Here is a 12620-nt window from a genome sequence, read left to right as displayed (position 1 = left end):
TCTAATTGTTTTTAACAAGCCAAAGAGTCAAGGTCAACTGTTTGAAATGTCACTAAACAGCTCTTTACCAAGCATATATTAAAACAATTATGCAAGAATTTTCCAAATTGTAATATTTTGTTTGGCAAACTGAGGAACATGAAGCAATCGTCACAGGTATGTCAGCTGCTAGGCGGCCGGGCGTTAGGTCTTTTCTGTATATTTTAGAGGCTTCAGCAGTGGCCAGAAAGGGAAAAACACCGGGAGCTTCCACCTTTCCATTTGGTATTTGGTAAATTAGAGTCCACTTAGGTCATTCAAATCAATGGGCTACGAGGCCATTTTCTATGCAGCTTAGCACCGGAGGAAGCTGATAATCGTATTAGGAAGGACGATGCCTGTCTGCCGCTGCTGAAGAGACTGCCTAATTAATTACAGAACAGAAAATAAAGGTGGGGACTGCACAGGGTGGAACTTGCCTTTCACATGAGGTTAGAGAAAAAGCTGAGAGTGGTACACTGAAATGAACAAAATCAATAGCCACAAAGAAGAAAAAAGATTGGTTTTCAGGTGCGAATGGTAGAGCTGGGCCATCTGCAGGGGAGAAGCGGGGAGTCACAGGGTGGTATGCAGCCCACCTCCAGGGAGCTGTGTGACTCTTAGAGAACCGTCACTCTGCACTTCAACTTCCCCAAGTATAAAATTATGAAATAGGTTTGAAAGGGGGGGGGCGGTTTCTAAGCCAATCTTAAAAGATCACAAGTAGTGTGACTTGGCTGGTGTAACATTCTCGACATGACAGAATCACAGGGTCGGAGATCAGCAGCTGTGGGGTGGGGGCGCCCATGAAGTGGGACACGGGGAGCCCTCATGGTGACGGGCAGTCCTGCCTCCTGACTGCCGTGGTGGCTACACAACCCTACGCGTGTGATGAACGGTGATGAGTGATGAGCTACGCAAACGGTATCTCACTGTCAGGGCTCCTGATCCTGACACAGTGCTATAGCTCCGCAAGACATCACCACTGGGGAGAGCAGGGTAAAGGGTCCGAGACCTCTCTGTACCATCTTTGCAACTCCCTGTTATCCCACTAATTGTTTTCAAAACATGAAGTTTTTTACTTTTTCAAGGGTTGACTTGGAATCAGACCCTTCTTCTCTGTGGACCCTATGATTTGAAATAGTTTATCTGCAAACTGCACTTAATGAAGAACAACCTTTTGCCCGTATTTACTCATCAAATATGTATGACTGCCTTACTTCACAACTTTCACAAAAATACAATTTCCAGAGGGATCAAAAATACAGATAAAGAATGAAACCATACAAATAACAGAGGAATATATAGAAGGTTGTTTTTTATTATTTGGGGTATATAGGTAAGTGTCCTAAGCTATGATAAGAAGGGCGTGAAATTTGACAGTAGTGACAAATGCTGATATTTAAAACTTCAGTAAAATGCAAAAGGAAAGAAAAAGCAATTCTGCACATGAAAAGACAAATGATAAAACTGGAAAATATCTTCAGAATATATGGCAATCCAAAAGTGTAGTAAGTAAAGAACATGAGCAAGGAATGCCCCAAATTATACACAAGACAAAAACCTGAATATCTGCAACGAGATCGTCCACTAGTGACCAGGCAGATAAAATTCACAGAACATAACATTAAGCATTTTAGAATGAACAGTCCAGTGGTATTTAGAGCATCCATAATGTTATGTAACCACCACCTTTATCTAGATACAAAATCTTTCCCAAACTCATTAAACAGTGTCTCCCCATCCTCCCCTCTCCTCCGACTCCTGGCAATTACCAATTGTCCTCTGTCTCTATGGATTATCTGTTCTGAATATACATGGAATCATACGATATGTGACCTAAAAGATGCCCTATTAGTCTGGGAATTACATTACTAGATATTTACCTAAGATAACAAAGGCACAAGTACAAAATATAATAATAATAGAATAAAATTGTAGGCTCAAGATTATACACCTGAGTAGTTTTTTTGCTTTCTGTTTTTTAATCAGGGAGAAAAATTTTAAACAGTATTCAATGTTGATCAGCTGGAGACAGATGAAGGAAAACTTAAGGCCCACACACACAGTGAAATGCTGTGCGGCCTTTAAAAATAACGAAAATCTCCATTTACTGACTCTTCGGTCAGAAAGCAGAGCATCGCAATCAACAGCACATACCCAGCAGCCAGACCGTGTGAGTTCAGAGCACAGCTCCAGCCCTGATGGGCTGTGTGACGCTGGCAGACTCCTGATGGCTCTGCCTCAGTTTCCTGTCTATAAAGTGGGCATGATAATAGTGTCTACAGTGCCGCTGTGAGAAGGAAATGAGTGAAGAGGGGTACAAGTACTGAGAACAATGTCTGCAACACAGGAAGTGCGACAAACAGCTTGTGGAAGGAAAAATACCTGACATGAAAAATTTATCCGCTCCATGAACTGCATGAAAAAAGAACACAGAACATTATGCATGACCTCAATTACTGAAAAATGTATGTGAACATACATAGAATGTAGGTCTCTCTTCACTCTTATACACAGTGTAATAGAAATTATACCTAGGCAGTGAAACTGTGCACTATTTTTACTTTCTTCTTAGTATTTTTTATATCATTACAGGTATTAAAAAAGAAAACAAATGATAACACCCAAGTGGTACTTTTGGACACCTGGAACCTCAACTGGCCTGTGCTTTCTAGGAGGGAAACTGGCAAAATGTAATACACTTTATGGCCCAGTAGGTCTACTTTCAGGAATTTATCCTATAAAAATAACATACACATATATACACATATACAAACACACACATGTACATAAGGGAATATTTATTCAAGTAATATTTAGAACAGCAAAAAAAAAAAAAGGAAACAAGCTAACTTTCCTTAGACGCACCGTTGTTCGTCAGGACAAGCAATGGAAAACGTATCACAGTACATGGGAAAACGATGCCACGGAGCTCCAGGAAAGACACTCTATGAAACCTGTAAACACCCAGGTGAAGAGCCTGCACTCTGCTGTGTGGGGGAGACGCCAGAGTGGGTCTCAGGAAGAAACCCCGGGGCAGCACAGCCTGGGGGGCGGGAGGAGAGGAGACCCCCATGGACAGGACTGAGCCTCTCAGTTACTCCTAGGCCTGGGAGGAGGGAGCCAGAATGTCCGGCGTCGCCAAAGAGGGAAATTCCCCAATCTCTAACCACGGCCTGTGCAGAAAGCCCAGGGATCTCCCAGAAGGGGCTGACAGGACAAGCCAGCCACAGGGAAGCACCGAATCAGAACAGATTCTCAACAGGGGCTAGAGCTGGCCCCTCTGACTATGCCGTGACGACCACTATGGGTCAGTGCAGGAAACGCGGGGGCGGGGTGCATGTGTGCACGTGTGAGACACACTCAGAGGGCCACGGGGGTTGGGGGGAACTTGGTGAGGTGACAGGACGGGGAGCCCCTCCATGACCACATCCCTTAGGAACAAGCGCGCTGGGGACCGGCGCCTCGGGTACAGTGCTGTGAGCTCCTGCCCCTCCCTCCCCGGGCCATGTCACTGCTGAATTTCTGCGTGTCTGCCAGAGCACCTGAGGCTCTGAAGCGAGACACTGCTTCACCCAAAACCACTGGGCTCCCCGCCTCCACTTCCCACACGGCGGGCACTCACACTCTGTCTTAGGACAGCTGCCACCCAACTGCCTCATCTCGCCAGAATCCTTGTCTGTTAGTTGCAACAGCCCCTGCAGCCTAGTAAGAGTTCATGTGGTCACCCTGAGAGCAGTTCCTTAAAGGAAAGAGCACTTTATGGTTTCCAACTGGCACAGGTGTTGGCAATGAGCCTTGGCCACCAACTTGATGTCTGATGAATCTTAGGTGGTGCGTGCAAGCATGTTAAGTCACTTCAGTCGTTTCCAACTCTCTGCGACCCCATAGACCGTCGCCCACCAGGCTCCTCTATCCACTGGATTCTCCAGGCAAGAATACTGGAGTGGGTTGCCATGCCTTTCTCCAGGAGATCCTCCTGACCCAGGGATCAAATCCAAGTCTCCTGCCTAGGCAGACTTCTTTACCCCTAGCGCCACCTGGGGGGCCCATTAGGTGGTGCATTCCCTCAATAATGTGCTCAGTTCAGTTCAGTTCAGTCGCTCACTCTTTGCAACCCCATGGACTGCAGCACACCAGGCCTCCCTGTCCATCACCAACTCCCAGAGCTTGCTCAAACTCATGTCCATCGAGTTGGTGATGCCATCCAACCCTCTCATCCTCTGTTGTCCCCTTCTCCTCCCACCGTCAATCTTTCCCAGCATTAACGTGCTAGGATTTTACAAACCAAGGGCCTTGCTTCACTGTTGGGAGGTGCCTCTAGGACTGAAGAACTGGGGTTCAGAGTCAGACAGTCTGGGTTCAAAGGCCAGGAGGATCCCTTTCTAACTAAAAGACGCTGGGTAAACTGCTTCGTTCCTTAGTGTCTAAGCGCTCTTAGCTGTGACACAGGAAGGACAGCAGTGGCACTGTGCCCACAGGGCTGAGAACAGTGACAGCTAACATGCTCGGGGCATCTGAAACGGCAGGCGCTCCTCTAAGCACTGTAGAAGGTCCTGTCTCACTGAGTCCTCCAAGCAACCAAACTAGCTAGTGCTGTTTCTATTCCCATTTTACAGAGGAGGGAAATAGAGCAGAAGAAAGTTAGTAAGTACTGGAGCTGCAATTCACATCCAGGCAGCCAAAGTCCAAAGCCCACACCTTGAACCAGAGCCCACGTGACGTGAGTGTGTGCTCAGTCGCTCAGGAGTGTCCTGCTCTTTGCGACTCCATGGACAGTAGCCTGCCAGGCTCCTCTGTCCATGAGATTCTCCAGGCAAGAATAGTGGAGTGGATTGCCATTTCCTACTGTAGGGGTAAAATACTTGGCCTGGCACAAAACAGTAAGAACTTTCTACCTTCCTAGACATACTTTGAAAACTTCGAAACTGGTTGTAAGAATCAAACAAGGACAACAGAGCCCACAGCAGAGGCCCTTGCTATTTCCCTCCTCCTAGACGGGTGTCTGGGAGACTGTCCCGCTCACACGCATGCTCTCTTCAGCTTCTCAGAAGCCGCTTCAGAGCCGAAGCCTTGCCGAGCTCTCACCTGAAGGCAGCACCTGGTCCTGTATGTTCTTCAAGAGCACCGGCCATAGTTGAGGCCGTCAAGGTCACTCACAGGGACTCGAGCATCCTAACCTCGGCCTTTCTGCTCACTGGGCCCGACAACACGGCTCCAGAACAAAAGAAGCCCCCACCGCAATGAGAAGCCCCCCTGCACCCCAACTAGAGAGTAGCCCCTGCGCTCCACAGCTAGAGAAAAGCCCGCAAAGCAATGCAGACCCAGCACGGCCATAATTAAAGGAGTAAATAAAATTAGTTTTAAAATCTTAAAAAAAAAAAAGTTCAAATGAGACAGCTGGTTTAAGAAGAGGCGCGCTCTTACCTGCGTCCCCCTCCGCCTCGCCCAGGTTCAGCACGACGATGCAGATGTGCTTGCGGAGCTGGCGCGGGTTAGAGAACTTGCGGCAGCACTTGCTGCACTCCAGGCTGCCCCCTTCCTCGGGGGCCCGCGCACCGTCCGCACCGGGCAGGGCGCTGCGCTCCGCCAGCTCCTCCTCGGGGCTGGGCTTCTTCGTGGACCCCTTGGGCCTGCCTCTCTTCCTCTTCATGACCGAAAACTCTGCGGAGAAAACCAGAGGTCACTGTGGGGTCACAGAAGGCGACAGGGTGGGCCACGCGCTCGGTGTCCAAGCGTGGAGACATGTCTGTTTCCACAGGGAGCTCACATGGCACAGAATCCACCTGCAGTGCAGGAGGCCTAGGACCCACCCCAACGTGGGAAAGATCCCCTGGAGAAGGGGATGGCTACCCACCACCCCAGCATTCTTGCCTGGAGAATTCCATGGATGGGGATGCTTGGCCGCGCTGCAGTCCATGGGGTCGCAGAGAGTCAGACAGGACTGAGCAACTAACGCTTTCGCTTCCCACATTTTATTAAAAAAAGGAAAGCCTGAAACAGTTCCAGAAATGAGCAGCTGCAAACAATCATTTAGTGCTAACATCTCTGCACCTCTGTGCTATTATACAGTCAATTCTGTAATCATGTGATTTACGAATATTAATTTATCAGAACCTGTGCACTGTGCCTCTTCCATAGAGTGGGGAGCGTTTTAAGCAGTGACTGTCAGCTCCAGCTCACAAACCAGGCTCTTTAGAAACCACCATTTCCACTGAAAACTAGCTCTCAGAAACTTGCTAAGGACTGTCTCTGCAAAGGGTTCTCAAAGGCTGCTTAGCTTTTCACGCTCTTAATGAGTTACGCAACTATTCTGACTATTTAAGCCATCATGATTATTAGTTCCAAATTGTTCTGATGGAAAAGAGACAAAAATAATTGCAACCTAAAGCCAAAGATTATACAGCTAGAGACAATATTTTTCAAGTTTTCTGGAGACCAGAGGATTTAAATGTCATCATCAGAGCTGCTTTGGAGCAAGTTTCAAATCATTTTTCCCCTCTTATTTCTTCTTAATTAGTGTTCATTTTTAAGGCATTCGTCTCCAAAGGAAGGTGGGGATTAAGATGGGTGAGTGGGCTGAGGGGGCCTCCTGCCGTTGTAGGCAGGTGGAGTGCTGTCTTAGGTGATACGATTTGAGGAGTGCCCTGGCCGGCACAGCCTGGCTGCCCTGCCATCTCTGGAGAGCCATCTGTCTGGCTAAGGCATGGCATGTCAGCAGCCAGCCGTCTTTGCATCTGAACATCAGGGCAGAGGAAGGATCCTAGGTTCTAGCACCATCTTGGGGGAATGGTCATCTATGCAATTATGATGTGTTTGGGGTCCCTCCTGCTCTCCCTGTGGTTGTGCCCAAGAAAGCATCACCCACAGTGCCCCCTGCTGTCACCGTGAGGACCCTTTAAGGGGGTCACCTGGGCTCCCAAATCAGACAGAGAAGCTACAGGGGCGGGAGAGGAGGGCAGGAAGGCTCTGCAGGGGAAGTGCAGAGAGACAAGGTGGGCTCTGATGGAGGCGCCTGCTTGGACATGGGGTCCCCAGGAACTCAGAGAGGGGGGCTGAGACAGGGGAGCTCTTGCAGGAGCAGGGTTTCCACTGAGCTGCAGGGCCAAGGCAGGTCCTCCTTGACCTAGAGCTCCAAGCCAGAGCCTTCCATGGCCGGGGTAGCCAGCCTGATACACCGTCTCTGCTTGCCTCCATCTCACTGGGCTTGTTGGGGAACCGGCTCCCCTGTCGGCCCCGAGATTTTAGCAGAATGACAGCCGTGGGGACAGGAGGGCCAGCCACTGCGTACGGGAGGCTGGGGAGGGAGGTGAGGAGAAGAACGTGCCGAGTAAGGACAAACCATTCACCTCAGAGACATTAAAACTCTCCTTCTGATTATTCTTTACAACAGCAGCTTACTGAAGCAGCGTTAATAGCTGGAGGAGCAGAATGAGCGGAGAGGCTGTAAACCGCCCACCGCATGTCACACCCGATGAGCTCGGGAAATGCGTTACAGGACAGTTTACTGCCCCGCACCCTGCCCTGCAGACAGAGGCCCTCCTCTGACATATCCTGAGGATGCAGCCGTGCAGTGGAGAAGGGGCTGCATCCGTACAGAGGTCTGGCCTCCGCCCCTGGCCACACGGGTGGCCCCCAGGCCCGGCCTGACCGCAGTGCCTGTGTACTGGGGGCTTGGCCACAGGTCTACATGGGGGTTTGTTTCTGGGGCTCTGTGACAGGTGAGGTCAGGTCTGACCTCCTGGGGGAGCTGGAGACTGGGGGCCAGTCATGCATGTGGGCATTGTCAAACCCCATAAAAACTCTGGACGCCAAGGACTTGGGTGAGTGTCCCTGGCTGGAGACACTCCTAAGTCCTGTTGTGTAACATAGCTGCAAGAAGAGAGTGGTGTCCAGGACACCATGGGGGGTGGAGGCGGACAGAAGGCCCCGTGTCTGGAATCCCCGGGCCCCCAACCGCACGCTGGCATCACCGCCTTTGGCCTGCTCTGACCTGCACCCTTTTTGTTTAGAACTGTCTTCTGAGTACAGAGCTTTCCTAAGTTCTGTGAGTCATTCTAAAAGACTAGTGAACCCAAGGGAGTCCTTTGGGTCCCCCAATTTGTACCTAACTGAAACAGTGTGGGGAACCCTGGGAACCCCAGGTTTGCAAGGTGCCAGCAATCCCGTTTTCTGGTTGTGCTGGGTCCTCACTGCCGCGGTTTTCTCCGGCCGAGGCCCCTGCTGGGCACGCAGGCCTCTCATGGCGGTGGCGTCTCCCGTTGCAGAGCACAGGCTCTAGGCGCACTGGCTTCAGGAGCTGCAGCTCTCAATCTCTAGAGCTCGGGCTCAGGACTCGCAGCTCCCGGGCTTTACCTGTTCCATGCCATGTGGGATCTTCCCAGACCAGGGATCGAACCTGTGTCCCCTGCAACGGCAGGCAGATTCGTATCCACCGTACCACCGGCATCAGCAATCCTGAGCAGACGTAGAAGCCTTGCGGGAGCCGTGCCCTCCATCTCAGCTTCAGGTTCAGCACTCATTGCTGCAGGGCACCCAGAGTCCGCTCCATGGAGATGTCCAGAGCACGCTGCAGCCGCTCCACCCATGGGTGCCACCCCTCCCAGCGCAGTGGTAGCACAGCCTGGCCGACGAGACCTGAGAGTGGTCTGTCTCCCCCAGCACTGACCTGGTGTCCCACCCAGCAGGCGCCCCACAAACCTTGGTGAATGAACTCAACTAGCAGGGTGCAATCTGCTGTCAAGGAGAAAACATAAAATTGACCCCAAAAGCTTTGGGAAACCTCTAACATGATGGTGACGAAGCTAATCTTACATCTGACCACATCCATAATTCAGATCCTCAAGACCAATTCGGAGAAGGCAATGGCACCCCACTCCAGTACTCTTGCCTGGAAAATTCCATGGATGGAGGAGCCTGGTAGGCTGCAGTCCATGGGGTCGCTGGGTCGGACACGACTGAGCGAGTTCACTTTCACTTTTCACTTTCACGCATTGGAGAAGGAAATGGCAACCCACTCCAATGTTCTTGCCTGAAGAATTCCAGGGATGGGGGAGCCTGGTGGGCTACCGTCTCTGGGGTCGCACAGAGTCGGACACGACCGAAGCAACTTAGCAGCAGCAAGTCCAATTAGCTAGCTAAAAATGAAATTTTCATAAATGAACTTGGAATAATTTAAGCACCAAAAACGAGCTGCTGCCATCAGCTACCCACATGGTACAAAAGAGCGGAGAATCCTTGAACTGGGCAAGGAAAACCCGGGCACCTCTACTGGCACACGTGATGGCATCTCAACGGAGGAAGCTCCAGTTCCTCGTCCTCCTCCCTGAATCCCTGTACTCAGGTACTACTGAACTCTGTGGATTTTGTCCTAGAGATGTCTGCCCGGTAAACCCCCTCTCCATGCACCCAGACCCCGCCCACCATCTCAGCCCCCCGCCTTCCGCTCTGGTCTCTCTTGGCCTCCATCCTTTGTCTCACTGCCGCCCACTTGCACTAGAACTTTCCATGGTCCTTGAGCAGTTTGCCCCAGGACTCAGCAGTTTGCCTCAGACCTGGCTTTTCAGGCCCCTTAGCACACAGTTCAAGCCTGCACATGCACACAAGTACGCATGCAAATACACACACACACACACACAGCATTGTGCTTGCTCCCTCTCTCCTCCCACCACCCACTCACTCGGGGCAACGTCCAAGGCCTCCCTAAATATGCGGAGATGACACCTGTCTCTTTTTTACTTACCTGTACTGCTCCCCATCTTGCATCCCGATCAGAATCCAAATCCCGTTGCAAACCCTAACACTTCAGGCCCCGTTGAAATCCCAGTACATCCTCTGTGAGACGGTTCATCCCCCAGCTGCTGTGTGAGGCACATGCTTGTACAAACTCTGCCACACCATTTCCTGACTGTGCTTCCCTTCTCCCACCATCGATAACACACCCTGAGGTGTGAGCTGCCTTTTCAGCTGCAAGTCCCACAGATCTGGGGCAGTGCTGGAGGCACAGTGCATACTCCATACAAGACATACATGTTGTCAAAGTTGTGGTTTTTCCAGTCTCATGTACGGATGTGAGCACTGGACCATAAAGAAGGCTGAGCACCGAAGAATTGATGCTTTTGAACTGTGGTGTTGGAGAAGACTCTTGAGAGTCCCTTGGACTGCAAGGAGATCCAACCAGTCCATCCTTAAGGAGATCAACCCTGAATATTCACTGAAAGGACTGATGCTGAAGTTGAAGCTCCAATACTTTGCCCACCTGATGTGAAGAACTGACTCACTGGGAAAGACCCTGATGCTGGGAAAGACTGAAGGCAGGAGGAGAAGGGGACGGCAGAGGACGAGATGGTTAGGGACCACGATCAACTCAGTGGATATGAGTTTGAGCAAACTCCAGGAGACAGTGAAGGACTGGTGTCGGGAGCATTTCACAGGAGGATTCCTGCATGCTGTTTTCTATTTCTCAAGGATTCTCTGTTACTTATCAGTTACTATTCTGGGAACAAGTAGAGCTGCATGCAATTCTCAGGACTGAGGTCGTAAGATGAGACATGCAGTGACTCTTTTCAGTGTCAGCAACCTTGTGTGTATTAGACTATCCATATTGTGGCTATTGATAAAATTTCATCCCGTGTAACAGCTGAGTAATCATCTTACTAAAGATATATAAGCCTACATTTCTGCTAATAAAGCACCCTTGCTCCATCAGAGCTTGGGTCCCCATGTCTCTCTCTCTCTCTCTTTCACTTTCTTATCGTTGACTCCAGACTGCCAGGTTCCAGTCCGTTAAAGGACCACAACAGACAGGGAAGCCTGGTGTGCTGCAGTCCATGGGGTTGAAAAGAGTTGGATACAACTGAGCTACTGAACAAAGTCTTTTCATAACAAGAAAGGAAGCAGTTAGAAAACAAGTCATTTCCTACGTCCCAAGTTTCCACCAGGAAGGAAGAGGCGAGCCACGGTGCACCTCGAATCCATCTCAGATCCAGTCTGGGGATAACCTCCTCACAGTCAGAAAATCACCCTTGCAGATTCAAGGACCAAACCAGCAAGGGACAGAAAGAACCAGCTGGCGTTATTTAAACTTAATCAAAAGACAACGTGAGCATTATGAAAAACAATCTCGACATTATCAAAAATCTAATAACATAAGCCCTTTATGTGTACATCACTCAAGTCTGTGAGGCACTTTCCCAGCTATTATCTCGTTTTATCTTCATGAAAACCTTGAGATAGATGCAGCAAATGTAACCCCTCAATGGGAGAAGAAATCAAGGACCCAAAGGTTCGAGGGACTTGGCACGTTTTCCAGAACTTGCCGCTGAACTGGGCGAGACTGGGACCTGGGTTCCTTCTTCCCGGCCAGGGGTTTTTCTGCTGAACCATGTGACCCTTGGGTCTGTTCTGGACGCAGGAATGAAATCAAGACCCACACTGCTGAGAACAGTGGCCAGGAGTTAAGCCGACCTAGTTCAAATTCACCAGCCTCAGCTTCTTTCTTTTTTAATAAAGACTGTATACCTTTTATTTAATATTTGACTTTATTTATTTGGCTGTGCCAGGTCTTAGCTGCAGCACGTGGAATCTTTAGTTGCAGCATGTGGGATCTAGTTCCCTGACGAGGGATTGAACCCAAGGCCCCCTGCATTGGGAGTGTGGAGTCTTAGCCACCGGACCACCAGGGAAGAAACTGAGCCCCCAGCCTCGGTGCCAAACACAAAAAATAAACACAAAACCACTATTTTATAAAAAGTTGCTATTAAATAAAGAGCAGCCCATTAAAATGCCGAGCACAGCACTTAAGAAGTGAAGGATAAACGGCAACGGTTCCTTAATCCAGCTCCAGTCATGAATATGCTGACTTGGGCTGTCTCTGAAGACACTATTACCCTCCCAGCCTGTCCACTGTGAGATCGTGCGATTTCTCGACGTACACACATTCTTGTTCATTAAGGCACTTTCTCCTCGATTTCTTCATTTTAAAACATCTCACACACCGAAAAGGCCAGTAGAGAAGTAGGGAGTACAAATTCCACTCTGCCTAAAACCAAGGATAAAGCCAGCCCTCCAGCTCCTGCCCTGCAGCTCCGTCTGTGGTCACGCCAGTTCAAGAATTTAGGAAGATTGGGGAGCACTGACTGCCCGGCCTGACAGTCAGCCTCTCCGACATGTAGTCCCCAGGAGCCCAGGCAGCAACAAAGAGACAGTGAACAATGTCAGCGCCCAGGGATACAGCAGGGGCAGTTACGGGACAGATCAAGAAGGGACGAGGGGGGAAGGAAGAGAGGAAAGCGAGAAGAGGTCCTGTTAAACATCCGAAAGGGGGAGCGACGGGAGAACTGGAATCCGGCTCTCAGGAGACCCACGCAAATCCCTCCTAGGGTAAGGCCAGCGTCCCCACCTCCACCAGGGTGACAAGCGTGCACACACACACTCACCCATCTCACAACACTCACATCAGACCTGTACTCACCCATCACACACACTCACCCATCTCACACACTCCCATCAGACCTGCTCCCACCCATCACATACACACTCACCCATCACACACACCCATCTCACACACACACACACTCACCCAGTACACACACACACAC

At 50.1% G+C, this 12620-nt stretch overlaps 1 protein-coding gene across 1 annotated transcript in view; it reads right to left on the bottom strand.

The window, feature by feature from the left end:
• The window catches only part of ZFAT (zinc finger and AT-hook domain containing), a 159570-nt gene that overhangs the window by 113147 nt on the left and 33803 nt on the right, over positions 1-12620 (bottom strand). Inside the window, exon 3 of the mRNA XM_040262083.1 lies at positions 5449-5685. Within this exon, the coding sequence (XP_040118017.1) occupies positions 5449-5685 (237 nt within the window). The remainder of the gene's footprint in view (positions 1-5448; positions 5686-12620) is intronic.

This window comes from Oryx dammah, unplaced genomic scaffold (assembly GCF_014754425.2).
Source record: "Oryx dammah isolate SB20612 unplaced genomic scaffold, SCBI_Odam_1.1 HiC_scaffold_19, whole genome shotgun sequence".
NCBI classification, from domain to species: Eukaryota; Metazoa; Chordata; class Mammalia; order Artiodactyla; family Bovidae; genus Oryx; species Oryx dammah.
Note: the sequence above shows the minus strand (reverse complement) of the source record. Positions and strands in the feature narration are given on the sequence as shown.